At 45.0% G+C, this 27974-nt stretch overlaps 1 protein-coding gene across 1 annotated transcript; it reads right to left on the reverse strand.

Moving 5' to 3' along the window:
• On the reverse strand, positions 1-27416 carry Trpv5 (transient receptor potential cation channel subfamily V member 5). Its single transcript, XM_046434184.2, has 15 exons — positions 26871-27416; positions 24556-24653; positions 24283-24405; positions 23649-23786; positions 23244-23342; positions 22946-23118; positions 22395-22541; positions 20331-20543; positions 10517-10603; positions 10344-10420; positions 9921-10086; positions 9652-9718; positions 7702-7970; positions 4752-4858; positions 1-4182 (listed from the first exon to the last, which is right to left on the reverse strand). Exons 1-15 carry the CDS (start codon positions 26981-26983, stop codon positions 3885-3887), a joined length of 2175 nt encoding a protein of 724 aa, XP_046290140.1. The 5' UTR covers positions 26984-27416; the 3' UTR covers positions 1-3884.
• Between the last annotated feature and the right edge of the window lie 558 nt (positions 27417-27974).

The following is a 27974-nucleotide window of genomic DNA, read 5'->3' on the forward strand; positions in this document are numbered from 1 at the left end:
TTCAGTTAATGAATATTTATTTCACAATACCAGGAATTATGCCAGGTTCTGGGAAAACAATAGCAAGTAGGATGGGCACCATCTTTGCCTTTGTGATGTGCGTAGTTTACTAAGGAAAATAGATATTTAAACAAGTAAGTGGAATAGTGTAGGGTGCATAATATAAAAAAAAATTATTAGACAGGAAACAGCAGGTGGTCTCTAACTTAATCTAGGGGGACAGAGACTACCCCTCCTCTTCCAGATGGTACGTGCACACGTGGGCACACACACATACACACACACACACCCCAAAGGTCTTATCTTTAAGTTGACACCAAAGGATGAGTAAAAAGTTACAAAGATGGAAGGGAGAATAGTACAGAGAGGTAGGAAGGTCCATAAATCACAAAGATGAGGAGGAAGCAAACTTACTCTTCAGGAACTGAGAGGAATTCATCTTGGTGACACACAGCACAGGAAGAGAAAGAAGGCTGGAGAGGTTGCTAGGTGTCAGCACTTCCCAAAGACCATAGTGTAAGGCAGGGGCTGCTTCATACCAAGTCATTCTGGCTGTACTGGGAACTCCAGACTGGGGAAGACCAACACTGTATGCAACCTGAGCAGTTGGGAATGTTCTCCTATGATGTGGGAGGGAGATGATGGTGGCCCGTTTTACAAAGAAGCAGAAAAAAAAAAAGGAAACTTTTAAATGTTATGTCAGTACAGAATAGTCTTTAAAAATTCATTAAATGAGAAAAGTAAAAACTGTTTTTCTAATAGACTATCCCATGATGTTATTTTTAAGAAAATATGTACACACCTGTGCTTGGGCACACTTAAAGTATTTTTGGAAAGATAAATAACAAACTTTTAATAGTGAATATCCCTGAGGGAAACAGCCAAGGGGCTGAGGCAGAGACAGTAAAGTTTACTTTTCTGTCTAATCAAAATTATTATTTCTCAAAGCAGATGTTTTAAGGAATAGAATTTCCACAAGATGAGATGTGCTGGATATGAGAATTGAGACAGAAATACTGAGGATGATGCCCAAGATACTGGTTTGGGCAACTTTGCCTATTGTGCTGCTGCCTATTTGGTTGAGAACACTGGTGGAGGAGCAGGTTTGGTGAGGAGGAAACGCTGTTCAGTTTGGGACATGTTGAGTTCAAGAGGTCTATAAAATATCCAAGTGGAGCGGTCCAATAGCTGGCGTCGAAGCTGTTCATGCCTGGAGCTCAGGAGACAGATCTGAACCAAAGATAGGCACTTGTGAGACATGAGCTTACATGTAGTAATCTATGGAGGGAGGTGGCACTGCCCAGGTGATAGAGGAAACAGAGTCTTGTGGACCAGAGACATTTAAGGAAATGAAGACAAGCAGCCAGAGGGGTAGGAACATGGGAAGTGGCAGATAGTCAACTGTAATCTGAATGCTGCAGAGAGTTGAAGCAAAACCAGGATGGCTCCATGAGTTGGTCCCAGGAAGATAGCCCAGACCAGGGTAGAACCAGTAGCATGGAAAAGACCAGGTCAAAGCACAGTGGGTTGAGGAATCAGTGGAAGACCAGCAGACAATGAGACAAATCTTAAGAAGTTTTTCCTTAAACAGAAAGTAGAAATCATAGGTAGCTGAAAGTAATGTGGGGTGGAGAGAGTGTGCTTAAGAATGCAGCATGTTTATCTACTGATGAGCTAGTGGAGGAGAAGCTGGAGATACATAAATAGGAAGAGTGAGAGCAGACAGCGCTGGGCACAGGTGTCTGAAAATGCAGAGAGAAATGGATCTGAAGCACAGATGAGAGTTCAGTTTTCCGGAGGCTTGGAAGTGCTTCCACTTGAAGGAGAACAGAGGAATCACCATGGCTCAGCACTTTTAAACACCATGCCCAGTAGGTCCCGTGGGTGTGAGAGTGTTTGTGAACTTTGGTGTGAGCCCTCACTGTTGGGGAGTGCAACTTGGCACTTATGTATCTGAATGAATCTGGCTATGGTTTCACAAATGCCACTTACCTCTTTACTATTCCAGACTACAGTTCTTTTTAAAGTTGTAATGTTTTTTTTGGTAGAAGCAATGACAGGACTGAGATGAGATGTAAGGGCTGGGGACAAGAGGGACATTATATAGGAGCTCCTGTAACCTGGACACCTGGTTCCAAATTTCCCTCCTGGCAGAGATGACAGCCTTTTATTCTTGTTGTTCAATTCACAACTCAGCACAGGGGCAAAGGGAGATGGGTGTGGAGCCAGGCAGTTTCAGGATACAAAGCAGGAGCCTTTGCCTCCAGGCTCAAGGATGATTAGCTGCAAATGAGCCACCTGAAGGATAGAGCAGGGAGCGTCTGGCAGAAGAAGTGATTGGGCCATTCAAACAGAGAAAGTCAATATTCACCACCCCTATGTGATTCTGCAACCTGTATACTCAGAAACATGAGAAATTATATCCCATCTGATTCAAATGTATGATATGTCAAGATCACTGTACTGTCATGTGTAACTAGGTAAAACAAATTAAAGAAAAACAAACATACACACACCAGGAGAGAAATTAGATAAGGCAACTTAACAACAACCATAAAAACAAAAAAACCCATTTCGAAATGAGGCAAAGACACTGAATAGACATTTTCCCAATGATATACAAATGTCCCATAAATAAATACATGTCAATATGTTCAATATCCTTAGTACTTAGGGAAAGGCAAATTAAAACTACAATGAGATACCATTTCACTCTCATTAGGAGGAAATGTCAAATGTGAAGACCACGGTGGAAAACAGTATGGCAGATTCTCAAAATAGTAAGCATAGAATTGTCATGTGACCTAACAATTCCATTTCTAGGTATATGCCCCAAAGAATTGAAAGCAGGGACTTGAACAGATATGTATACACTCATTTTCATAGCAGCATTATTTACAATAACCAAAAGTAGAAATAAGTGAATATTTATAGATACATGAAGAGATAAAATGTGGGATGTGTGTGCATATACACAACAAAATATCATTCCACCTTAACAAGAAATGGAATTCTGATACCTGCTTCAGCATGGATGAACCTTGAGAATATTATACTAACTGAAGATAGAGTGATACGATAGGACTTAACTGCATGATTCCATTTATATGAGGTACCTAGAGTAGTCAAAGTCATGGACACCAAGTAAAACATCAATTATTAGAAACAGGGGTAGGAAATGGAAGGGAGTTGTTATTTAGTGGGCTTATCATCTATGATGATGATAAACTTCTGCAAAATGATGAAACTTTGTACAATGATGTGAATGTAGTCCCTGAAACTGAAATGTACATCTAAAAAATAATTAAAATAGTGAATTTTAGATTACATGTACTTAGCCACAATAAGAGAAAATTTAGAGAACGCAAGGATATGGAAGCTTTCTTCTTGTAGCTTCATAGCTGGGGTTTGGTTGCTAGGTGGGAGAGAGTCCAGCAGGGAGACAGGAAAAGAAGAAAGGTCACTGTTCTACGCCAAGCCTAGCTCTTCCCCTATGGAGCTATGTGGAGCTGGGCAGGCCGCACTGCTTGCTACTCTCTGAAGACTGCCTGGGGCAGAAGAGAGATGGTCCAGATATCAATCTGGCCTCCCTATCTCATGTCTCTAGTTGCCAAGTCCAACTTTGCTCAGAAAGATACCCGCCATTTTCAGGACGTGAGACTTCCAAGAACCCATGAGATACATGGGACAGTCGATGACCATCGCCCACCTGCATAGATGCTGATGTGATGGGTGAAATATGGTATGGCCCTTTAGAAACTGTTCCATCTACACCTTCTCGTGACTAACAGGCATGAAAGCTAGACGCTTGCATCAGCAGGCATCTCCTTCTCTGTCCCCACCCAGGCCCCCCTGGAGTCAGGTCAAGAGTCAGGGAATCCTCATCAAAAATGGTAGACCTCCTCTCCATCCCCCTCACCAAGGTCCAGTCCAAGATTCAAGTGTGCCAGGGTGTTACGACGAAGGATCTCCCAGCCCCGGTGGCTGTTGCTGCTTTGAGATGTGGTCCTGGACAGGGACGGAGTTTGAAGAACCAGAGAGGCTCTGGCTAGAGTTCCAACCTCAGTCACAGAGGGCTGTTTCTCAGACAGCTGCTCCTGTCCATCCTCCTTGTCTGAGCATTTGAAAGCTTCCACATAACGGAGCACTCGCAAAGGATTCTGGTCATGATGGTTCTCGACCCTGTTGAGAGAAAAGCAGAAAGGAGTCACCTGAGGTGGGAAGAGGCTGTGGGGAGAAGGAGAGGTGAACGTGGAGGAAGCAGGATCACAGGGGAAGAAAAGGAGGGGACCAGAGCTGAAGCAGGAAGAGCCTCTAGGATCAAGAGAGGGGAAGGGGACTGGAGTGCAATGGAGGGGTCGAGCAATCAGCCTTTAGAGGGCCATGGGACATGGGTGATGGCAGTATAGAATGGAGTCAGTTAACAGATACAGGGTCACAGGGTGGAGAATACAGAGTTCAGGAAACCCCCGGTAGAGAGGAGAGCCAGGTAAGGAGATAAGGGTAGAGCATGAAGGAGGAAGCAGCACTCAAGGCCAGAGTATACTGGAAATGCTGGTCAGGCAGGAACAGACCATGAGCCGGGCAATCGCTGCTCACATCCGAGCCTTTCACACACACAGCCTGCCATTACCATCAGCATTCCCTAAGCCCCCGCCTGTACTCCATCTCCCTCCCCAAGACAGGCTAACACAGTCTCATGACGTCTCCTGGTGGCCCTTGCTTCTAAGGCTGATCAGCCTTTCACTCACCGCAGGAACCAGCGGTCCCCCAGGCCATACTCGCACCCGCAGATCCCTGAGCGAGGCCACAGGAAGCGAGGCATCTTTCTCTCCAGCATCACGGTGGTGGCCACGACCTGAAAGGAGGGGAGAGGCAGAGAAAGAGCTCAGAAAGAGCTGTGAGGTTCAGAGGGGCACGGAGACCACCCACAAAGGGAGTCAAAAGCAATGTGTGAAATGAGGACGCCAGAGATCAGCAGTAAGAGCTACCATTATTTTCTTGGAGCCTGTGACAAGACCATGCTAGCCTGCTTTTCTCATAGGAAAAGGAGAAAGGATGTTCTTTGTTTTGAATAAAACAGTGACTCCTACATTATTATTCAGATTCAGGGAAAATGAGTCATTCCAAAGTAATCTCATTTTTTTTTCCATAGGAAAGTCACAGACCAATGATCTTGATTTAAATAAAATGATTAAATAAAATCTTTCTGATCTCAGGGATGAACTGATGATGCTCCAGTTCAAGGAATTTCAGCAACTTAAACATCCATACCTGAAGAGGGAAAAGGATTGATTAATGACTTCTCACTTGGCAGGGAAATTTCTAGTAGCGTGTCCCAGGTTCTGTCCTTTGCCCAGCCCTCATTAACTACCTAGATGAAACATAGGACAATCTTATCAAATATGCCTGTGACACAAAACTGGGAGGGATACGTAATATGTGGGGTGACAAAAGCAATATAAAATGACCTCACCAAACCAGAATGCTGCTCTAAAACCAATAACATTGAAAAAAAAAATGTGAGGTCCTACATTTACATGTAAGGAACTTAGCTGAGTAAATCATGTGGAAAAAATTCAGATTCTAGTAGATCATAAACTTAGAAAGAGGCAGTTACATACATGCTAAAAGATCTGACCTGATTTTAGGTGCTTTTGGTAATAGTATTACATCCAAAGTAAGAAAAGGCATGATCTCTCTCAGCACTGCTCCAATCATATCAGGGACTGGACAATTCTAATTTCAAAAGGACCGTGGTCTATTATCACAGGAACAGAGTGCAGTCACAATGGGTCAGGGCCAGGTAGCATTATTGATTGAAGGAGCTAGCAGTCCTTAATACAGCCAACTGTCCACGTCACCCTCTCCCATTTCCGGACTTTTTTATTACTCCACACTTCCCTTGGGTTCATAGTTGAGTCAATCTCAGGACTTCTAATCATTCTGTTCTCTTCTCTGGATAGGTCTTTTCTTCCGCAAAAAGGATACATATATGTAACTGTCTCTTTCTAAGTTTATGATCTACTAGAATCTGAATTTTTTTCACATGATTTACTCAGCTATTATTCAGCCTCCCTTTGTTTTCTGGTAACAGAACCCATCCTTCATTTAGAGAATGGATCCTTCACCTCTCTCAGCCCATTGGTTAGAATAAGCAGGATTACCAAGTCCCTGGAAATCATCTCCTCCATTATGGGGCTTGAGGTGAGGGCTCCTTACCTCCACACTAGCACCACCAGCAAGGTCATAACTTTATGTTAAATTCAGAAATGGGTCTATGAGACCCAAACTTTTTGCAAGGATGTGAATCTTAGGCTGATTTTTCTGGGGTCAAAGATGCTCTTTCCAAGCCAACAGCACTATACGATGTTGACAGAACGCAACAAGAACAGGTCTTATGATTATGCACTAAAGGAACCTGCTCTTTCCCTCAGAGCTTAGAACTTCTTTAAGTCATCAGGACAACATGGCAGGAGAACCTGACTTAGAAGAAAGTCAGAATAAGAGAGAGCAGAACAAGGGACTGACAGAATATGTGAGATGGAGACTGGGTTCTGACCAGCCACCCCCAAAGGATCAACATACCCTCCTCCTCCTACTTAAAAACAAGTCTGTTTGAGTTTTGTTTTCTGTTCCTGTTGTCATGGGTCCTCACTGCTACAATCCCTGACCCCTATCCTCTCCACCATTGTTCTCAATGGATTCTTGCCCATCTTTAGGTCTCATCTTAAATGTCACTGCCTCAGGAAAACATTCCCTAACTTTCCAGTCAGATTCCTGGGTTGCCTCCTCTTCTGAGCACCTGGTATTCTCCATGGCACTTTTATTGCTGTAAGTTTGCAACCTTCTATGGAGTCATTTGCTTGATGTCTGTCTTTCTAACTAGACTGGCAGCCCCATGAGGTCACAGGTTACAGCTGTCATGTTGTTGCATGTGTTCCAGCTCCTAGAAATTTCCCAATAAAGAGCAGGCCCTAAAGGATTATCATGACCAAAATGAAAAGTTTGAGGAGTAAATTGGAAGATGACTCTATTCAAATAATTGACTAGTGGCATAAAAAAATGTATTCCCTATTGTATGAGGGGAAAAAGTTTAGGGCCAGAGAATGAAAATTATAAAAAGACAAGTTTCAGCTCAACGCAATATGGACATTTTTAATAATTTGGGAAAACTCCCCTCCTCCTACCCCCTATCCAAACATATAAGATAATAAGGTCTTGATTAGCATTAAGAAGATGTTGAAGGACTCTGACCAATAAATAATTATGCTGAGTAGTAGGTGAGTACTTCTTAGAGGTCTCCTGAGGGTAACTTCCAACTCTACTACTTATTGTCTTATGGTGACACAAGAAAAGATCATGGAAAACTGGGATTTATAGAATCTAAGAGAACATAAGGTCCAAATATAAAAACTAGAATATACTAGCACAGTTTCTGGTTCCCAGCAGATCCAAGAAGGACTCCTAGATCTACTTTTCACCCATGATCAACAGCCCCACCTCTTGCCTCTACCCTCCACTTTATCCTGCTTCTGTCCCCTCTATCTATCCACATGTACCTCAGATTTACATATCACTGAGATGGCAGCTTCACTGGGTTGTCCTGTGACTCTTCTGGGAACGGTCCACCATAACATCTCACTTTGATTTTTCTCTCCATCCCCCGTCCCTTAGCAAGAATCACACTGATAAACTCACCTGGGCCCTCCAGAGCTCGTCACGCTCCTGAGCCACTCTCCAGTGGGTGTCGCCCATCATGGCGATGAACAAGTTGAGCATGAGCAGTGTGGCGATGATGGCGAAGGCAGCATAGGTGAGGTTGTACATGAAGGGCAGATCTACGCTGTAGTTGGCAGGGCCATCGATGATGGTAAGGAACAGCTCAAAGGTGCTGAACAGTGCCGTGGGGTAGTCAGAGAATTCCCCCAGGTTGGCTGGGTCCTCTGTCTGGAAAATGATACAGAACGCTGCTCCGCCCAGAAAGAATGGAATTATCACAATAAGCATGGGCCAAGTTAGTATTCACTCTACCTCTGATATATACATCTCCATATACATACACACGTCCACACAATCATGCATCCACAAATGTGAAACTGTGAAACTGGCCAACTCCAAGAGGTCCTATGACTAAGTTCACCATGCTGGGTGATGATAATACTCAGGCATTAAGAAAAAAAAATGTATGGACATGTATGGCATAATGTCACTTGTTTCTTAACTTTTAGAAAGCCAAACATTTACAAGATAAGTTGTTTAAAAGAATGCGTGGATTATGCAACAATTTTTAAAAATGGAGCACATAAAAAGGCTAAAAGAAGAAAACCTTTTATCTTGATGGCCTTTAGATAACTATCCATCACCCTGAGACTCCCTAGGTGAGCCTGGACGCTCATGGGAAGGCTATTGTTGCTCTCTGTGTGGCCTGCTGGACGGTAATGGGCATCCTTGGACCTGATCTCAGCATTAGACCCTTTAAATGGCTTCTCCGTGTGGGAAATTGAAACATCAACAAGGTGGCTCCAAGAGCAGAAACAGGGTCCATGACAGAGAACATCTTCCTTATTTAATAAAAAAATTAAGTACAATGGCCAAGAAGTGATCATTTAGGGAATGTGGGGTCTAGGACATTGTAGGAAGCAACTCTGTTACCTTTGCCCTGTTTTGTAACCTGTGTATGAGTAGACCCAGGTGAGGAAGGGAGAAGGCTTCGAAGAGGGGTATCAGAGGGTGCAGGGGAGTAGAACATTCTAGATAGACTGCCAGCTCTACCCTTTCATGCTTTACATCTTGGAGTGCTTTTTTTTTTTTTTTGGTTTTTGTTTTTGTTTTTCCATCTTTGTTTTCGTGGGAATCCCTATTGAACAGGGAAATTTCTGGGAATAGTAAAGAATCTGTGTAAGGAGTCATGATCTTTTAGAGTTGGTGGTCTTCAAAGCTCTTCTGATACACCTGCCTGTCTAATCAAGGACAGAGTCAGAGTTCCTGGCCTTAGGATCTTTATCTTGTCAGCGCCAAGAACTCTCTTGTACTCCTTCCTGTTCCTTCCCCCGCCCACTGCTCTTCCTGCCATTTTTCCTTCCCTTGCTCTCTTTTTTCTCTCTCCCTGGCACCCTCCACTAAGCCTTGACTGAAACCCTGCTTGTCCCATATCTCTCGGTCTCTCTTCGCCACTCTTCTTTTTCTGTTTTCTCTACCATGATTTAAAATGTCCAGACTCTCTTGTATATCTCTTTGTTCTAATTCTTTCCTTTTATCTCAACTTTAAAGACCACCTATAGAACGAGAGCACACTGTCTTCTTGAATGCTTTGTTTCTTCTTCTGAACTGTAAGGAAAGAAGAGTTAAACACTGCCTTGTTTCTCTTTGTCCACACAGTTTTCTGGGATCCACAACTGGCCCGTCTTTCCTGTTTAAGGTCCGTCTCTCTCCAAAAGCCCTCTCCAGCTGAAGGTCTCACAGGGCAGTTAGTCAACACAAATGTGATTGGTCCAGGCCACATGAGTCTACCTTCTTGGCCAGCCTAAGTGGTCCTGATCTCATGGACAACAAAAGAGAGTGCAGAAGAGAGCTGACAGCGAGAGTGAGGGTGAACTTTCTGAAGATCTGGACCCAATGATCCACTGGAAGAAGGAGTAACACACTCACCAGAGGCAAATCCCAGGATGACCATGGCCATCAGCCAACAGAAACGCATCAGGTCCCCAAAAATCATCTGCATGAAACAGAGAAGAGGAAGAAAGGTGGACTGATCCTTTCTCCACTGTATCTGAGCCATTATTACTAACAGATCAGGAGGCCCCCAGAGTTCCACCAGCTCCAGTCAGAGCAGAAGTTCCTTTTTTGCACCTGTCCCCAACCCTCAGTCTGCAAACGTCCTCTGACTGAGCCAGAAGAAGGCTTCAGAAAGCACTGACCTTCTGGATCATGATGGTGAAGGGACCCAGCATCTGGAATCCTCGAGCAAAGTACATGACACTGCACCAGCCCAGCACCAGGGCCAAGGATATGGGTACCACCTCTCCGTTCATGTTGGTGAGCCGCATCACCATGGTCACCAGCACCAGGGAGGCATAGGTGATGCTAGAAGAAGAGCAGGAAACAGAGAGTGAGGGTGGTCTGGGAATATTCTATATCCCCACAGCATGGTGGTGACTCGGGTGGTACCCACACACTCAGGCTTAGTTTTAACACATAAAACACACCTACACACATAGATATAAGTCCACTGGAGAGAAACACCTGAGTGAGGGTCACCTAAGGTCTATATCCCAGAGAGTGCACTGGAGACCTGGAACAATTTTAAGTGTAGGCAGGGGCTAAAAGGAGGAGACACTCACATGATGACATGGAAGGGCCCCCCGAGGATTGTCTGTCCAAAATAGCGAGAGGCACCAACTCTGAAAATGTCTGGGATCTGGGGGAGGCCAGTAAAACAAAGAGACAATGTAGACTGCAGTTCAGCCTGGGGCCTCAGGTGGATGGCCTTAGCCTGGACCCCCCTGCACCTCACCTCTAGAAGCAGGATAATCACAGCCCCGATGACGGTCACCAGCTCCCCCACCAGCCGGATGTGATCCTGGTAAGTCACATAGGCCTCCTATGGAGGGAAATTCAGGACTAGGAAGGCTTTCTGATGGGTGGAGAGTCGAATCCTTTCAAGTGAGTGGTCTAAAGATTCCAACGTTTATCCAAGATGAAGAAAAGCCATCCATCATCCCCCTGTCAATCATCCCCAGTATAGTACCAATGTGGCTAAATCCAACCAGGACAGGAGTCTATATGTTCAAGGTTTATTTAAAAAACTAAATGCTAATGACTTGACCTATCATTGGATATCACCTCTTCTATATATGTTGTAAGCAGTAATTTATGATTTGTGTATGAGCAACTGGGAACATATTTGAGATACACAAGTTAATAGGACTGAATTAATAAATAAGAAGAGATCTTTACATTTACACACTGTGGGTAGGATTGTAAATTACTAAAACCACAATGGAGATTCCTCAAAAGACTAGTTTTGAAAACACCAAATGACCCCGCTATACCACTCCTTGATATTTATCCTAAAGAATTAAAATCATCATACCATAATGATACATGCATACCCATGTTTATAGCAGCACAATTCACAATAGCCAAGTTATAGAACCAGTCTGTTTGTCAACAGATGAATGTGATATATATATATATATATATATATATATATATATATATATATATACATAATGAAGATTTATTCAGACATAAAGAAGAATGAAATCATGTCATTTTCAGGAAAATGGATAGAACTAGAGAACATCATGCTAAGTAAAATAAGCCAGACTCAGAAATCTCTCATAAGTGGAAGCTAGAGAGAAAAGGGAAAAGAAAAGGGATTTCATAAAGATGGAAGGGAGATCTATAGAGCAGAGAGAGCAGAGGAGGGAGGGAATAGGAGAGGGAAGGGAAAGGTACAGGGCACCGATAAAGCAAATTTTTTAAAAAAGAGAGATCTTAGTGGCTTGGGATGGTTTTGACTATGGGAGAAGTCCAGCTTTTCCAATCTCATTATGGCTTGAACTGGGCAGAATACACTGTAAGCCTATCTCAGAATGCAGGTTCTAGTATGGGCCCAGAAACTACCATTTCCAATGAGACCTTGAACAAGTCATTGAAGATCTCTGAGCCTGAGGAGTCCTCAACCAGAAGATGGAGATTCTACTGCTTACCTTGCAGAGTTATTGTGAAGATCACACTATACGATATATTTGGATGGACTTCACAAACCATAATGGACCATTGAAACATTCATCATGGTTTTATTATTATTTGTCAACACATAATAGGGGTAGAAATTGGGCTAGAAATGCTGTATGGATTTTAGTTCTTAGGAAGGGTCCCTGTCTATCCTGAGCAGAAGATGTAGAAGGCATAGTCCTGGGGTCAGGGTGGAGTGAAGACCATGCATGTTACCTCCAGTGGAAGTTCTGCAACATCATACAGAAGCAGGGATTAAATCCCACATTAAACATCTTTAACGTGTTTAAAGCCACGACCCCACCTAAGTATATAAAAAGGACTATGGAGCCTCTTTCAGAGAAATACATTCAGGTGCAGACAATTATGCAATGAATTCCAAAATATTAAGGCAACTTTTTGGCCATAAAAGGGTTCACTGTTGTTGTTCATTGGCTTGTTTTGTCCTCAGTCCTAGCAACTGTCTTTGAACTCCCTCTCCTCTCTCCTAAAATTCAGTTCATGGACTTTAATATTTTGTTTTATCTTAATGTTTCTAAAGCATGTCTTTTTATTGTAAAACATGTCAACTCCTTTTCAGACTCGTGGTAGGAGAAAAATAATAAATATATTAACTTTAGAAACTACATTAAATATAGACATAAGCCAGGCATGCTGGTGCCCCTGTGATCCCAGCTACTCAGGAGGCTGAAGCAGGAGGATCACAAGTTCTAGGCCAGCCTGAGCAATTTAACAAGACTGTCTCAAAGTAAAATGAAAGGGGCTGGGAATGTTGCTCACAGGAAGTCCTGGGTTCCGTGCCCCAAACTGCAAAAACAAAAACCAAAAACCCTGCATTATTTTATATATGTGTTTGCACAACAAAGTTTAATTTCTTTTAAAATGTTGTATCTTTGTTGAGTATGTCAGGGTAAACGCCTGTTTTTGTATCTTGTCACAACTAAGAGAAGGAACTGTGCTCAGGTTCACCTGAAGAGCTGTGAAGATCAGAGCACCCCTAGCGGCCAGAAAAGGAATGGCACCAGCTATGATGATCTCAGGAGATGAAAACCATGAAACCTCAACCAACAGAGAACATTGGGGACAGTGGGGTCCTGCTGGGGCTTCCCCTCACCAGCTCCTCTTTGCTTATTTCACAGATTCCTTCACACGGAGGCGTTTCCTGGCACAAATTCAACAGTGAGGAGGCCAAGGAACAGAAACCGCTCGCTTTGCCCAGCCCCACCTGGGATCCACGGCCCTGGAGTGGCTGCCTGCACCTTCTGTCCCCAGGGCCCTAGGCCGCAGGTACCAGGTCGGCTGAGAACCCCCTTCCTTGCTCATCTTCTGGACCAGTACACAGACATTTATATAGGGTCCTGTTTGCTTTTTTTTAACTGTTCTCTTTGGGCAAGGAAAAAAAAAAAAAAAACCACAACTTGGTATATGTGTGAAAGTTGCCATAAAAATAATACTATTGGACTTTTAAAACATTTTGACTTTTGATTTTAAGGGGAACTCTAGAGTTTCATTTGATAGGTTATGTTGGTTCATGTTTAGAATAAGTACTCTTTGTGTTGTTTAGAATATTTTAGTGTTTCAAAAATGGAAAGGAGCATCAAATTTCAATGATGGATTTTTTGATGTTGCTTGAAACAATAATAAGGATTCCTCTTTAAGAAACCACCTGGTCCCCCTAGAATTAAGCCCTAAACTCAAACAAATAATGACTTCCTTTTAGTTTCTAGAATTTTATTCTTTGGGGATTGTATTCAGGATTTTCTAAGATGAAAGGCTAATTAATCCATAGCTTTCTGGATTTTTAGTCCTCATACCCAGGTTTTGGGATCAAGTTCAAGGTTATGTTTAGCAAAGTAAATTATCAGGAACACTCATCCCCAAGTTCCAATTCAGTCTCCCAATTTTTCTTTCTTCATGTTCTCTGAATTAACAGAACCAACCCTTTAGTCAAACCCATGGCATCTATCATCTTGTTTATCTGCATCCACTTGCCCCACCAAGCTTCTGGAATGATCTTTCTAAACACAAAAGTCATGAATATTATCATATGGCTTCTCTATTTAATGCCTTTTCTTGCTACCCAAAGCCTTCAAAATAAAAGTGTAGGCAAGAGATCAGTGTTCCTTACTTTCATATGACAGTAGGAATTTTGATAGTGTCTGAATTTGATTGATAAATGGAGAAAGATGCATATTACTTCAATGACATGGAGATAAGGACAAGAATGGAGAGCTGAAGCAAGTAAAGCCTGGACGTGCCCAGGAATGAGAGGTGGTGGGGAGAAGGACCAGTGCAGGACACAGTTGCTTTTCATCAGATATGTCACTTGATCTTAAATCACATGTATGTACTCTTTTAGTTAGAAATGTTGATTGTGAGATAAACCCCAGATTATCAAGCATTTATGTCCCCATGCTCTGAGCTACTGGGGACTTGGTTGTTGAGTCAAGCCTTCCATCAAGGATGGGCCCTTTCTGTAGAACACCTTCTGCCCCCTGTTAGCCTGTCTCACCCTTCCTGATGCTCCAAGACTAAGGTCAGCCCAGCATTCCTCTTGACTCTCATTTCCTGTCCCTCTGTGTCCAGATCAGGTGTCTCTTCTGCAGACACCTGGTGCTGCTCTGTGTTCACGGCCCTCACCCAGCACATTGAAGGTGTCTGGGTACCCCTTGTCTCTCCAGGGAGCAGGGATGTCTCCTGCTTTTTACCACAATGCCCACCATGATGGCAGGTATTGATTTAGTAAGAAAAGAAAGAAGGAAGGTGAGAAAGGAGAGGGGGAAATGGTAGATTCAAGCTGAGCATTACCTAAAGGGAGACAAAGAAGGAATGGAGAAGTGGAAATGGGGACACCCAACTGGGAATGAAAGGAGAAAAAGATGACAATTGGGCTTTTCTGAGATTTCCAAAGTCCTCTGCTCAAAGTCCCTTAGGCAAGCCTGACTAATAATGCACTAAGAAAATACTCCACACCACTCCTTTAAAAATAAATATCTTCCAACAATGTCTGGAATTTTTTCACATCACTACATGTCTTAGAATTTTAGGGGTTGTCAACAACCAAATCCCCTGCAGAGTTTGGCCCTTCCTACTTCACTGAGAAACTGCTCCAACGAGATTGTTCTTGCTTGGCAGATGCCTGAACTCTTTGCCTTCAAGGAAATGCCCAGAGGCAGGCAGGCAGAACAGAGCCTGGGGCTCCACTGAGTTGAAAGAGCTGGGTATGTGTCCTGCAGGAAAGTGTGGAGAGCATCCCCTGCCCCAATAGAAAGTGGGAGGGCACCAGAACCACTTGTCAACCCCAATCTGGATCTTACTTTGTCTCCCCCAAATCCCAGACTTGTAAATAAATGAAGCTACCAGCAGGGCCTTGCAAGCTCTCAATGAAAGTTACTCTGATTCTCTAAATGGGGCAGGTCTCCTAAATACAGCTGCCCATTAGAACTAAATGGCAAGTCTTTGTCACAACATACACACAAAGGCCAAGCCTGGGTTAGTTTGGATCAACATGTTGTTGTTTGTTTTTCTAAAAAAAAAAAAAATCTTGGTAGATTTTTAATATGTATTCTAATCTGTATTCCAAGGTGAGAATTTCTGGGCCTGGGCCATAAGAGAGGAAGATGTGGTTCCCTTGAAAGGCCACCTTCAAAGAGACACTGCATTTTCTCAGGAAGATGGATCTTGGAAAATTTTACTCTCTTCCGAGAAGCCATATGTAACTGTGGCTGCTCCTTTGCCATTGTCCTTTGCCAGGTTACATATCCTCACTTTACCCTTTCAAGTCTTTAATTTCTCCCTTTGCCTGGCATTCTAAGTTCTAAAGAGGTCATACCTAAATGAGAGAACAGGCAGTAGCTCGATCTCTGGGGGTAGGAGTTATTACATATCTTATCTATCCATCAATCCATGTCCCTCTCATCTTAAGAGGGAAAGATTAGATGTGGCACATAAATGCGAGTGTGGTGTCCCCTGGTGAGCTCAAAGCACGATGAAGGTGAATTTCTTATAGATTGGGTCCCTAAGAAAGAAGACTGGGATTGAGCTTATGGTTCTGGAGAGACAAGTGCCCTCTCTTGGTATTTAGAGGTGAAGGTTCTCAAATGAAGCACTCTGCACCCCAACCCCTACATTGCCCTTGTCAGCTAAGTGTCTTTGCCTGAGTGCTTGATCTCTTCTGACCTCAGAGCCACCATTGTTAAAATGGTGACAATTTTATTTGTTAATGGTATGAAATGATATAATGCTTTGCTGTGGTCTACAGAGTCACATCAACTTCATGGGCAGCTTGTCAGAAATGCAGTTTCTCAGGTACCACCCAGCCTCACTGCCAGAATCTGCGCTTTAACAAGTTCTTGAAGGTGCTGACCCGTGCATGTAATGTGCACACAGTAAGCACTTAGTAGATGTCATTTTTTTTCTCCTGGGTTTCCTGTTTCTCCCCATCCCTTCCTCAGTCTTTATCTGCTGTGCTTGTTCCACAGGGTGTTGGTTAGAACTCCTGAACCAACTAGGACAGAGTTGGAGATCAATTGGGTTTTCAAATAGCTATGGTGCTTTGGGTTGTCCAGAATTCATGAGGAATAATGAGGTGTACACAAATCATCCCACTGTTTACAACAGGTAAAAGATGATTTCAAACGGATAGAACAACACATGTCATTCCTGCCCCATCTGCTCCCTCACTCTCTGCATCCAATCTGTCACCAGGGAGTGATGCTTTCACCTTCTGATGCTTTTAACAATCTTCCCTGATGTCACTCCTTCCCCCCACCTCCCATCACACCTCTGTACCAATCTGCCATTGTCTCTGGATTGCTAAACTGTAGTGGATACTTACTAGTCTTTCCACATCCTCTCTAGTTCCCTCGACTCAACAGAGAACACTCTAGCATGCAAGGAGTCATTTAAAAAAAAAAAAACTGCTCAAGTTCTTATCCTGTTTAAAATCCTTCTGAACATCTCATTGCTTTGGAGATAAAGGATAAAATCCCCAATATATCCTGTAGCACCCTGTGTAATTTGGAAAGGACCATTTCATCTGGAGGCACCTACCCTGGTTCCCTGGGTTCTAGCTAAACTTTTAGTTCCTAGACCTTAAGGAGGGTCTTCCTGCCTTGGGGTTTTTGGATAAGCATTCCTTCTGCCTAAAATATTCTTTTCACCACCAATTTCAGCTCAGAGACAAGCCTTCTTCAAAGACCCTCTCTGGCTTCCTGGAAGGACCAGGGCCCTGTTATAAGCCCTCTTTGCACCGTGTCCTTTTTATACCATGGAACAAAATAATGTTAATCAGTTTTGTAATGAGATAGCTATTCATACTCTCATTTAATTAATATGCATCAGTCTTTAAGCTATCAGACCAAAACACTGTCTACTTCGTGTTTTGCTCAAACTGTGAGTATTGAATTTCTAACACCTAGAATAGTGTTTAGCAATAATTATTTGTTTAATGAATGAATCAGTGAAATGTTTCTAGGAAAGGAAAAGGCAAAGAAGAGCTTGAAGGAATCTTTTCTAAGAGAGAAAAAGGAGATATGGCGATGTAAAATTAATACCCTCAAGCTGAACAGTGCACTTTAGAATCTAAATGCTCAGATGGTAGCCCTAAGACTAGCCAACTGAAACTGAGCAAATCTCAAAGACAGAATCTGTGAGTTCTCAACTCTGGTTGAACATTAGGGTCACCCTGAGTTTCTTAAAAACACCAAAGCCAGAGCCTCAGCTCGGACATTCTGATTTACTGGGTTGTAGCATAAGAACAGGTCTTCTTTACCAGCCTCCCAAGTTTCTAATATATAGTCTTGGTTAAAAATCACGTATCTAACAGGAGGTAGGATTTGCCTGAGGTCAAACAACTATTTAATTTCAGATTTAGAACTAAAATCCAAACCACCTAGCTCACCGACTAGGGAACCTAAAAGAACTAGTTCTATAGTGCTTGCTGCTCTGCCTAAGCCAGGTAGAAATTTGAGTGCAGGAGGAAAGTAATTCTAATTAATAGAGCTCTTGGGAGACCCTGAGGAAGCTGGACGATGAAGCATCTTAAGAGTCCTTAAGATATACCCCAAATTGGATAGAAATGAACTAATCCCATCCTTACATGATTCAACTTTTGTATAGTTTCATGAAAATTAAGAGCTTGTTTTTCTCAATTTCAAATGTCTTGAGGTGATGCTCTTGGGTGGCTGTCATAAAATCTAGAAGTTAAGCTACAAAGGATCTTAAAGTTCATAGAGCCCAATGTTTTCTTAGACCCCAAAAGATCCACAGAGAAAATGCTAGAGTGACTGAGAGCCAAGGGCTTCTAGGCTTATTAATAAACTTGGCTATTAGAGTATTCATTTATCTAAGCTAAAGATCCATAAACTAGCTAATCAGTGACAGCTGCAATCATAAAGATTCTATACTGTCCACTTTAATATTTCTAAAACTTTCAAGTAACCAAAAAGTAGAAGAAAAGAAAAAAAAAAGAGAATTTCTTATTATTTAACAAAGTGCAAAATTTGCTTTCAGCAGCACTGGGAAAGCAGAATCTTTCAAGTCATGGTGATATGTTTGGGAGCCCGGATCTAATCCAGATTGGTTTACCATTTGAGTAAGAGCAGTACAAACATTCCATCGACTCAGGGACAAGGCTAAGGGCTAACACCACAGACTAGGGACCTTTGGCTGTTATTTCTTTCTAACCCCCTCACAGCTGCACTCTTAACCCTCTTGCCCCTCTCCTGCACTGAGAAAGAACATTTAGAACTCAAAGAGACTTCCTTATAGATCAAGGTGGCTTTGACCCAGGGCAAAAACACTAAGAAGAAAGAAGGAAAGAATAGGAGAGAAGAAGGATGGTAGGGGTACTTAGCCTTAATCATGCCTCTCCTAGTCCTGAGGCAAAGCTAGGGGACCTGATAAGTGTGATTTAACTATCTGGGAACATGTTCCTATCTAATTAGTCCTGCCCCAAGAGAAGCAGACACACGGAAGAAGACACTGGTGGTTAATTGCTCAACATCTCCCAACTCCTAGAGCAGAACACTATCTACACTGAAAACTCATGAAGATTCCAAGAAATCTGAGACAAAGGAAGGCTGGGAAGGAGCACATATGAAGAAATAGGGCCAGAAGCTAGAGGAAAGTCTAGGCACGCTCGATTTGTTTATGTTTATACATTCTCTTCATTCCTAGGCACTCCCCATTCTACCTGACTATCTCCTAAATGTCCTTATTGGCTTTATGGGCTCTCCACACCAGAGACAACCTCCTTGCCTGGAGTGATGTTCATGGAACACAAACTCACAGGGGCTCTCGATACAGGAATATTTCTCTCTCTCTCTCTCTCTCTCTCTCTCTCTCTCCCCTACCCCTTCCCCTGGGGGGGGGAAATATAACTCCTATAAATGAATGATGAGGCATCTTAGAGTCAAGGTATTCTCAAAATTGGATACAGATAAACTAACTCCATCCTTACAAGTCAGCTTTTGTGTAGTTTGAGCTACACATATAATTAGGGTAGTGAATGCTAGAAATTGAAAGAGATGGAGTGCCTACTTAGTTTGGGGTTCTTTCCCCTGTTTTTCTCTGTGCATACTATTGTCTTTGGTGTAACCCAACTCAGAGTTTTTGCTTCTTGACCGTAAGAAGTTTTTCTTCTCTTTCTCACCTAACCTACCCCTTTTCCTAGTAGTCCATGCTGAGCTCTTCCTATGGCTGGTCTATCCCTCATAGACCATAGATCTCCAGTCACCCAGCTCTTACTTATCTTGCAAAATTCTTCTTCCATTTCTGTTCCTTTATTCCTATATGCCTGACCTCTTTCTGCTATTTTTAGCTCACCAGGACAAAAATTTTAGTAATCCATGGATCAATCCCAAATGTAGTTGTACTAGGTTGAATTTTACATGTTTAAAAGTACTATTTTGAATTTACTCCCTCTATTACATCCAAAAGACAGTTTGTTTTCCCCAGCTACAGAGTTTTGTGTCTACACACCTCTATTCAGCCCTTCTCACCCTCCCAGTTCTCAGGAACATTATAGAAGGCAGGCCTGTGACCTCAGAGACCATTTACTGCAATCTGCTTGTCCAAGCATGTCAGAAATTAGGAAGAGGCAGATCCACAAGGTCCTCAACTAGAAGTCAGACAGCTGACCCATTATTGCCAATGAGCTTATATTGATAGTGTCCAGAAGAGAAAGCAGGCCAGAAGTGCTGACCCTACCAGAACAGAAAATAACACAGATGTGACTTGGAGTACAATCTTCCTTCTTTAGAAGAGGTTTCCTTGAATATCCCACTACCAAAAAGCTGGTCCTCTTTGTAAAGTGCAAAAAGTTTCACAAATGCATGAGGTTACTAATATGAAGGGCTCTCTCAATGTTGTTGCAAAAGAGTCCATAAATCCCTAGGCAATTACTCTTTCGCTCATTAAATTCCATCTGATTCCTTTATCTTATGCCTAATTGCTACCATGGTGATTTGCAGCCTGCAACTTCTAGAACCCAAGGGTGGTATCTTTCCTGGATAGCATCAGTCTTGTCTCCAGCATCATTACCCCATGTTACTATTCCCTTTTATCTCTTCCAATAAAATCACCTGTAGTAGTTTCTGTTGGAAGATGATGTTATCTCGAGGATTTGTTCGGTTGCCAACACGGAACTTGAGGGGGCGATAGACACAACATGTGGTGAAGCATATCATATAGAGAATGTACAAGGCACCCAGGATACAGAAGTATGGCTGCCCATATTTCTTCCACTTGAAGCTCACCAGCTCCTTCACTGGGGTCTGTTCCAAGATCTGGCGAGCCTGCCATGGAAGGAAAGTAGCTTGGGGTGACCAACATTTTGAGGTTATTGAGTTCCCACTGGGTCCCAGAAGTGAAGGACAGTAACCATCATTATCATCATTCATTTAGTTAGTCATTTCCTTGAGGGATAACTAGTTCATTTCTACTATATGCTAGGTTTGTGCTAATACTATAGGTATACTATTAAGAAGCAAAAACAAGGCACCATAGCACCACTGTAGCTTTAACAGCTGAAGAGTAGTTTACTGAATGAAGGAGAGTTAGGAAGGATCATTCCATGAAGTGGCAGCAGGCACCAGGGCAGGAGGGGGTGAGAAGGCATTATCCATTTGCAGGTGAGGTGTGGTTGGGAATATGGGAGAACCTGTTGGGATTGGTGGACAAAAGATATAATGTGCAAGGTAAATATACGCCATATCATTGTGTATTGTGTGTGAAGTCTGAATACAATGGAAAGCAAGTGGAAAGTCTAAGCAAGGATATAGTCCAGTTTACTCTGGAAGTACTGTTAGACTCAAGAAAAGCAGTACAGCAGGCTGTAGAATGTGCCAGAAATCTAAGTGTGATGGGACTGTGCTCTAGAGAGGGTGAAGAACGGGATGAAGCATGTCAGAAATTAGGAAGAGGCAGATCCAAGGCAAAGCTGAAGGGATTAACCATTAGCAGAATTTTTTTTTTTAATACCACTGAAGCTGGAGGGAAAGAGAGAGACAGAGTGCTTGGCAGTTCAGAGCAGAAAGTTTAAGGATCCCCACCCAGAGTGGCTAAGGTTTGTCACAGGTAGGAGTCTTGTTCTTTGCTGGAACTAAGGGTGAAGGTAGCAAGAATATGAAAAGGGAATAGCTGGAAGGTGTTAGGGAAGGGGAAGGTATCAGACCCACAAGAGACTGTTGAGAACCAGCTGATATCAAAAACTAAACAAGCATGGTGGCCAAGTCCACACAGAGGGACTGGACATCTAATTCCTAAGAAAACCTGCTCAAAGCTTATCCATCTCCAGGCTGATTCCTTGAGGAGGGTCACAAAAACTGACCACTCAGCCTTCCTCCCATCATTCATGTTTCCATCATCCATCACAACTGTCCATGTTTTGTGACTCTACAAAGGCTCCTAGGAAATTGTCATGTAGCAGATAAACAATGGAAACTATAGCTTGCCAATATCTTGGAGGTTCCCGAACGCCAGCAGCATTTTCTTCTTCCTTGTATAGACTTCCACAAATTTTCCTTTCCTTCATGTTATTCAATCTTGGACTGTCTCAATGATCTATGCTTTGTCCCCTCTCTTTTGACTTATCTTCCTGATGACTCCCAACTCCCCGTCGAAGACCTAGGAGGAGCACTTCCTCTGTGACACTTTCTTTGGCCATCCAGACCAAGTTGACTACACCTCCACGTTGCCGCCCCGGTACATAGCACACGCCCATATAATGGTACATCTTGTGCTCTATTGCAATTATTGAGGATAGGGATCAGAATTGAGGAATTTGGCTGACAGGAAACGTGTTTTCTCTCTTTCTGTATTCTCAGTTCCTGGGTAGTGTCTGGAACCCAGAAGGTGCTCATTGTGCTGAAGGGAAAAAGGAAGAAAGGAAGGGAGGGAGGGAAGGAAGAGCTTCCTTCTGGAGAACTCCTCATCTGAAATGGTAGAATGGAACAGGTAAGATGAAGGAACTAGAGCCAAGCAGAGGGAAAACAACCTCAGGAGATTAGTGTTGGCTGGTCTTTCCCCCAGGTCCCAGGAAACTGTTCTCATCTTGGCCTGTTGTAAGTTCCCTGGATCCTAAATCCCAGAAAATGGGCAGGTACTGTGTGGACACAGTGCTCTCTGACCTTTCTTGAGCTCCATACCTCCCGCTTCTTGGAGGAGACCACAAGTTCTAGAAAGGACAGCTCCTCTCCCCAGGAGTCAATCTCTGTGAGGTCGTAGAGAGTGGATGTCAGGGGTCCATATGTCCATTGGATGTGCTTCCGCCTCTGCATCAGGTGCTGGAACATCTGAAAGATACAGGGATGAACAGGAGAGTCAATGTGTGAGAAGTTGGTCTGAGACAAAACGCCTGTGGAGCAGGCCAGTTGCTTACTCTCCACAGATAGTGCAGAATTGGCCATCTTCTGTTTACATGAATCTCCTTCCTTCCTTCCTCCCCACTCCCTCCATTCCCCCCCCCACCCCTTTCTTTCTTTCCCATAAAGCTCTATAAGAGGAAATGAGATGAAGGGAGTAGGATTTGAGAATACTATGGAAAATATTTTAAGATGAAAGTCTCAAATGCCACTAAGAGGGAACCTGAGGTTGAACATTGTGGTGATGAGGTAGAAAGTAAGGGACTGCCTCCTTTGGGAGGAGCTTGGAGAGAAGGGTCACTAGAGAGGCACCTTAGGGCTGGGGAGCCTCTCACCACAGTGTTGCCCTCTACTCCAGCCAGCTTGAAGGGGGTGAGGCCCTGGTGATTGGGCACGAGCTCCAGGGGCTGCAGGTGGTCCCCTCCATCATAGGACAGCAGCAGGTTGTACATCTGGCAGGCAAAGGTTTTGTTGGGCTGCAGGATGAGGATGTGCAGCACTGTGTTTCCTGGGGAGGACACGGGCTGGCATGTGGACACAGGTCTAAAGGCCTTGGTGGTCCCATTCCCCGCCCTGGGTCCTCCCTCACACCCCCAGGCACATCCCAGCACCCCCTCCCATCTCAGCTCTTACCCAGAGAATCCTGGGCCCGAATGTCAGCTCCGTGCTCAATGAGCAGCCGCACAATCTCCTCGCTGCCCACGCAGGCAGCAAAGGACAAAGGGTGCTCCCCTGGGGACATAGAGAGATCCATGGCAGGAGACCATAGGGTCACGAGCTGAGGGGGCAGTTTCTCCCAGGTGACTGCCTGCTTGCTCCTCCCACATCTCAGCTCAGGGCATGGGGCACTTGTCCAGCAGAACCAGAGGAAGGACACTGAAGAGGGTCCCGGGAATTGGCCTCTGGCCTTAAGTCCTGTAAGGGCTGCCCTTCTGCTTCCCCACAGATGGAGCTGAGGGCAAGGCCCTGCTTAGCCCAGCTCTTGGCCTCGACCTGGCTGTCCACCTGCCCTTCCTCCCAGCCTGGCCCTGCCCTCACCATAGTAGATGAGGTTGTGGGGACTGCGTTGGAAGGCGGTGCCTGTGGCTCTGGCAGAGACGCTGGCCCCGTGGGCAAGCAGGGCGCGCACCAGGTTCACGTTCTGGTTCATGACAGCGATGTGCAGGGCAGTCTGACCTGGCCCAGAGAGAACCATCAGTCACAAGTCCATCTCCCTCAGGTCTCTCAGGGACACAACACCCAGCCGAATCCCCAGCAAGAGTCTCTGCCAGTTCCTCATGTAGACTACAACCATGGCTGCACAGAGTGGCCAGAAACTGCACAGAGTGGCTAGTTACTCCCTCAGGCTGCCCAACTCATTGTCCCTACCCCTCCACTACTGGAGGCAGGTGAGGAGGACTTGATGTAAATAAAACCACTGTGGCTGCTATGAAAGGGGCAGAGAGAGATGTCGTCAGGGATCCTGACAGGATTGAGATGCAAAACGGCTAAAGGAATCCATGGATACTCAAAGCAAAGGCTGGGATTTAGGTATTTCTCCCAATTCATGGGTGTCATGCTTCTCGGCCCTCCAGTACTTCCTCAAAGCCACCCTTCAGAAGCCCATTTCAAGAGGTAACAGCCAACCATCCCATGCCTGTCTCTACCTGGAATTACCACGCAGCCTCCTCACCTAAAAAAGGCTCACACACAGTGGGCTCCTGGACCAGGTCTGGGGCGGCCTCCATCAGCACCATGGCGGCCTCCAGGTTGTCATAGAGGGCCGCTACGTGCAGTGCCGTCTCCCCCAGGGCTCCTGGAGTGGAATGAGACAAGAACATCAAATTCCAGCCAGGAGCCCTCCAGGAAGGAGCTCCTGGCTCCAGGGATACCTCCAAAGACCCCACATGCTCAGCAGAGAGAGGGGCCTTCTGCCTACCTCTATCCCATTAAAGTCTGATCTCACCTCTTTGTCGAAAGTCACAATTTTGTTCCAACAGAAGTTTCTTAAGTGTACACAGGTCATTTTCCTTGGCTGCCTGAAGCAGTGGAGACTCCCATATCCTGGAGGAGGATGAACTGGCGTCAGGTAGAAACCATCACAGAGATGCCAGGAGCAGGGGGAACCAGAGACATCCTCTGTCTAAGATGCTCACATCTCCACTTTGCCACCCTTGCATCATCTGCAAGGACTGAAGGAACTAAGGGGACATTAAGGCAAAGTGTGGTCTAAGGGTTTCCCTGGTTCTGGTGCCATCCCTGTCATGAAGATTCCTTGTATACAGGTTTGTGGCTCAGCTGGGGAGGGAGGCTAATAGAAGGGTGCAGTTCCTGAAGGAGGAAGCCTGAGGTCTGGCTATGACATCCCTGCAAAGAGTTCCTGGGACCCTGCTGACTCATCAAAATTGCATAGATGTTTCAGGAAATCAGCAGGTGGATGGAAGGTGCGTTTCCGTGGGGTTCCCCAGGATTTCATGCTTACTGAACCTGCTCTCTGTAGCCAGGGGAGTTTAGAAGCCAAAACAGTGAAGGAGGACAAGACCAACTATTAGGGCTTAGGAACTCTGTGGAAATCCTGAGCTTCTAAAGCTCTGATTACTCCTTTGGGCTGTTTAGATACAACGTCTACTGTGGATGGAGAATTTGGGGAAGGTTATGGGCCAGGTATTCCTCCTGGACTCAAAGCAAGTTGCTCATGACTGAGGAGGAATGAGCACCGGGCCTCTCAGCTCAGAAGCCAGGATGAGACAGTCATCTACACGCCCTCCAAGAGTTCATTGTTGTTTCTGCCCTTGTCTGCTTCTAAAGCCAACAAGAGATAAAGCTGGAGCCTGGCCTGCTAGACAACGTAGCCTTGGCTCCAAAGGCAAACACCGAGTTAGGCAGGATGAGGGTCATCGGGCAGAGCAGAGGAGCTGTTGACCTCATGGCCCCGACCCACGGATTCCTTTCTTCCCATGGCTCCGGGAGCCAGGGGGAAGAAGTTTTCTGGTTAAAGAAGGAGTTCTCTATCCCAGGGAATACCACTGGGAGAGACTTGCAGAGTGAAGGGTCAGCACCTGCCTCTTTCACCCAGGCCCTCAGTCCCAGTGAACTGTGTATCTCTGACCTGTCCAGAGTGGCCAGGGCTGGATTCCAGAGTTCACTCCCTGTCCTAAGGCCACTGTACAAAGCTCTTGTCCCTCCTGACCCTTGGCCCGCTGCTACTCTGCAGAGGGGAGGTCCTGTGACCAGGTCCCTGGGAGACCACTTCTGTCCCACTCTGATGCAGGGGGAGGGGGGATCAAAGGTTCCAGCGTAGGGCGTTGTGGGGGACTGGGGCTGAGTAAGCAGAAGGCCCTGTCAATAGGAGGGTTCAATGTGAAACGCAAATTCAGGACTTCCTCTTCAAAATGATGAACAGTCTCAAGACAGGGACAGCAGGACACTGAACCAAAAACAAGACTCTCCTGATACACAGAGCAGCTTGCTTCAGAGATGGCTGTCTGCTTGCTCCACCCCTCAGCTCCTGAGTGGGAAGGCCCCACTCCCTCCCCCGCAGGCTGGCCTGCAGGATGCATCCCTGCCCCCACCCAGACTGCTTTTCCTGACTCTGGACCTCAGGGAAAAAACGATAGGATGGTCCGCACTAGATAGACCAGCCCTTTCCCGAACAAAAGGTCCCAGGAACGGCACAAGCCCCATTCATTCTCCATGTAGTGGGCACCTGGTGCACCCCCAACACAGTACACACAGTAAAAGGCAGAATTGAAGGCAGGATTCTGCAATGTCACCCTGCTTGTCCTCTTCAGCTGGTCACATCCAAGTGTCACACAAAACTAATCTCTCCTCCCCCTTTTCCAGACAACCGACTTTAATTCCAACTGTAACTTCTTGTTCTGTCTTCCACCAAGTTTTCTCAACAAAAGACCAGTAATATCTGATCCCATCCCCAGCAACCTGCTCCCAACAACCTGATATTGTCTGTCCTCCCCATCCTATATGCTTGGTTTCTTCAATCCAGTTGCATTTAGTCCTCCTTCCAGGAGGCAGGCAGGTTCCTGCCTGGGCTGTCATTCTGCCCCTGCCTTTATATTGACAAAGTCTCCTTAGGTGGCCCAATGCTGCATTCTGCACTACTACCAAGAGGGTCCCGCTGGGGTGCTTTAGTGGGTGGGCTGGAGGGAAGAATATATCCAGGAGGCTGATGCTGAATTCTAGGGTGCAATATCAGGAAAACAGTCCTGTGGGTCAGAGGGTTTGAGAATTGGTGCATTTCACACCAACTCCTTAGAAGCCTACCTCTTCTGCTGCAGCATGTAGACCTGGTCCAGGTGCTGGTCCCAGTCTTGCTCTCCAACCAGCCAGGAGGCCAGAAATTTCTGGAGTTGAATCCAAGGCCCTTTTGCTCCCATGTCTTCTTGCAGGCACTGGCAGGGTGTGAGACTCTGGTGAGAGGAACAAGCTAGGATGGCAGCAGCAACTCAGGAGGCAGGGTCTGCTTAGGACCCTGAGTGAGTGTATTCTCTGCGTGACTTGTGTGTGCAGGTGTGGTTGTGGTGTGTGTGTGTGTGTGTATGTGTGTGTGCACGTGCACTGAGGGACTAGCCAACCTGCCTAGGGAGAGGAGGCTTTCCCTGGAAGGGGCGGAGCTCTTTCCAGAGCTGAGCCTGGGGGCACAGAGCTGCCCTGGAGCAGGGATAGGGGAAGGGGAGGGAACTTCTTGGGTCCTGGCAGTCAGCTGGGTCAGCTGAGACCTGGAGAGGCTGAGGAATGGGGCAGACAAGTTTGGAGAGGGAGCAAGGGCAGTGCCTGGAAGGTGGGTCCCATGAACAAGGTGTGCAGGCTGTGGGTTGCAAGATGTGGGAACTAAAGGCTTCCAGCTCAGGAATCTGGCAGATCCCAGTTTAAGTCCTGCCTCTTACCCCTTAGGGTCAGGTGAGCATTCTTCACCAGGATCTTCTGAATTTTTAAAGTAGGGGAAGCAATTATACTGTAACAAGAAAGTGTATGTAAGGTACCATGTGTCACAAGACCTCACCAGCTCATTCTCCCCCAAAGAACCCAGGGATGGCTTCTCCTCAAAAGCCTGTGGCTCTTGTCTGGACCCTCCTCAAAGGAGGGTGTCTGACTCTCCCCTTTCTCCTCCTCCCCTGCCATTTTCCTGAGCCCAGCCTGAGCATGACTCTCAGGTACAAATCCCAGGAAACCCCCAGAGGTCTATGCTCCAAGGGGAGTTGAACAGCAAGAGCCTAGTAAAGTGTAGGACAGGGAAATTTTAAGACTCATTCCAGGAACAAGGCTGTAGGAGGAATGGACACGGATAAGTTGAGGTTATATTACTTTATTGTGTGACAGCTTGTGCTTAATGTTCTGATTGTTCTCAAAAAGGCATATCAATGCCAT

The sequence above is a fragment of the Marmota monax genome, unplaced genomic scaffold (genome assembly GCF_021218885.2).
Source record: "Marmota monax isolate L192 unplaced genomic scaffold, Marmota_monax_Labrador192_F-V1.1 WCK01_AAM20220418_F8-fsc00122, whole genome shotgun sequence".
Taxonomy (NCBI): domain Eukaryota; kingdom Metazoa; phylum Chordata; class Mammalia; order Rodentia; family Sciuridae; genus Marmota; species Marmota monax.

Excerpts from the sequence above, each read along its gene's own strand:
- Trpv5 (XM_046434184.2), bottom strand. The coding sequence starts at position 26,983 with ATGGGAGCAAAAGGGCCTTGGATTCAACTCCAGAAATTTCTGGCCTCC. Across the intron at positions 23,119-23,243 it reads TCGGGCCCAGGATTCTCTGG|GAAACACAGTGCTGCACATC; the intron begins GTAAGAGCTGAG and ends TGTCCTCCCCAG. Across the intron at positions 4,183-4,751 it reads GGGGACCGCTGGTTCCTGCG|GGTCGAGAACCATCATGACC; the intron begins GTGAGTGAAAGG and ends TTCTCTCAACAG.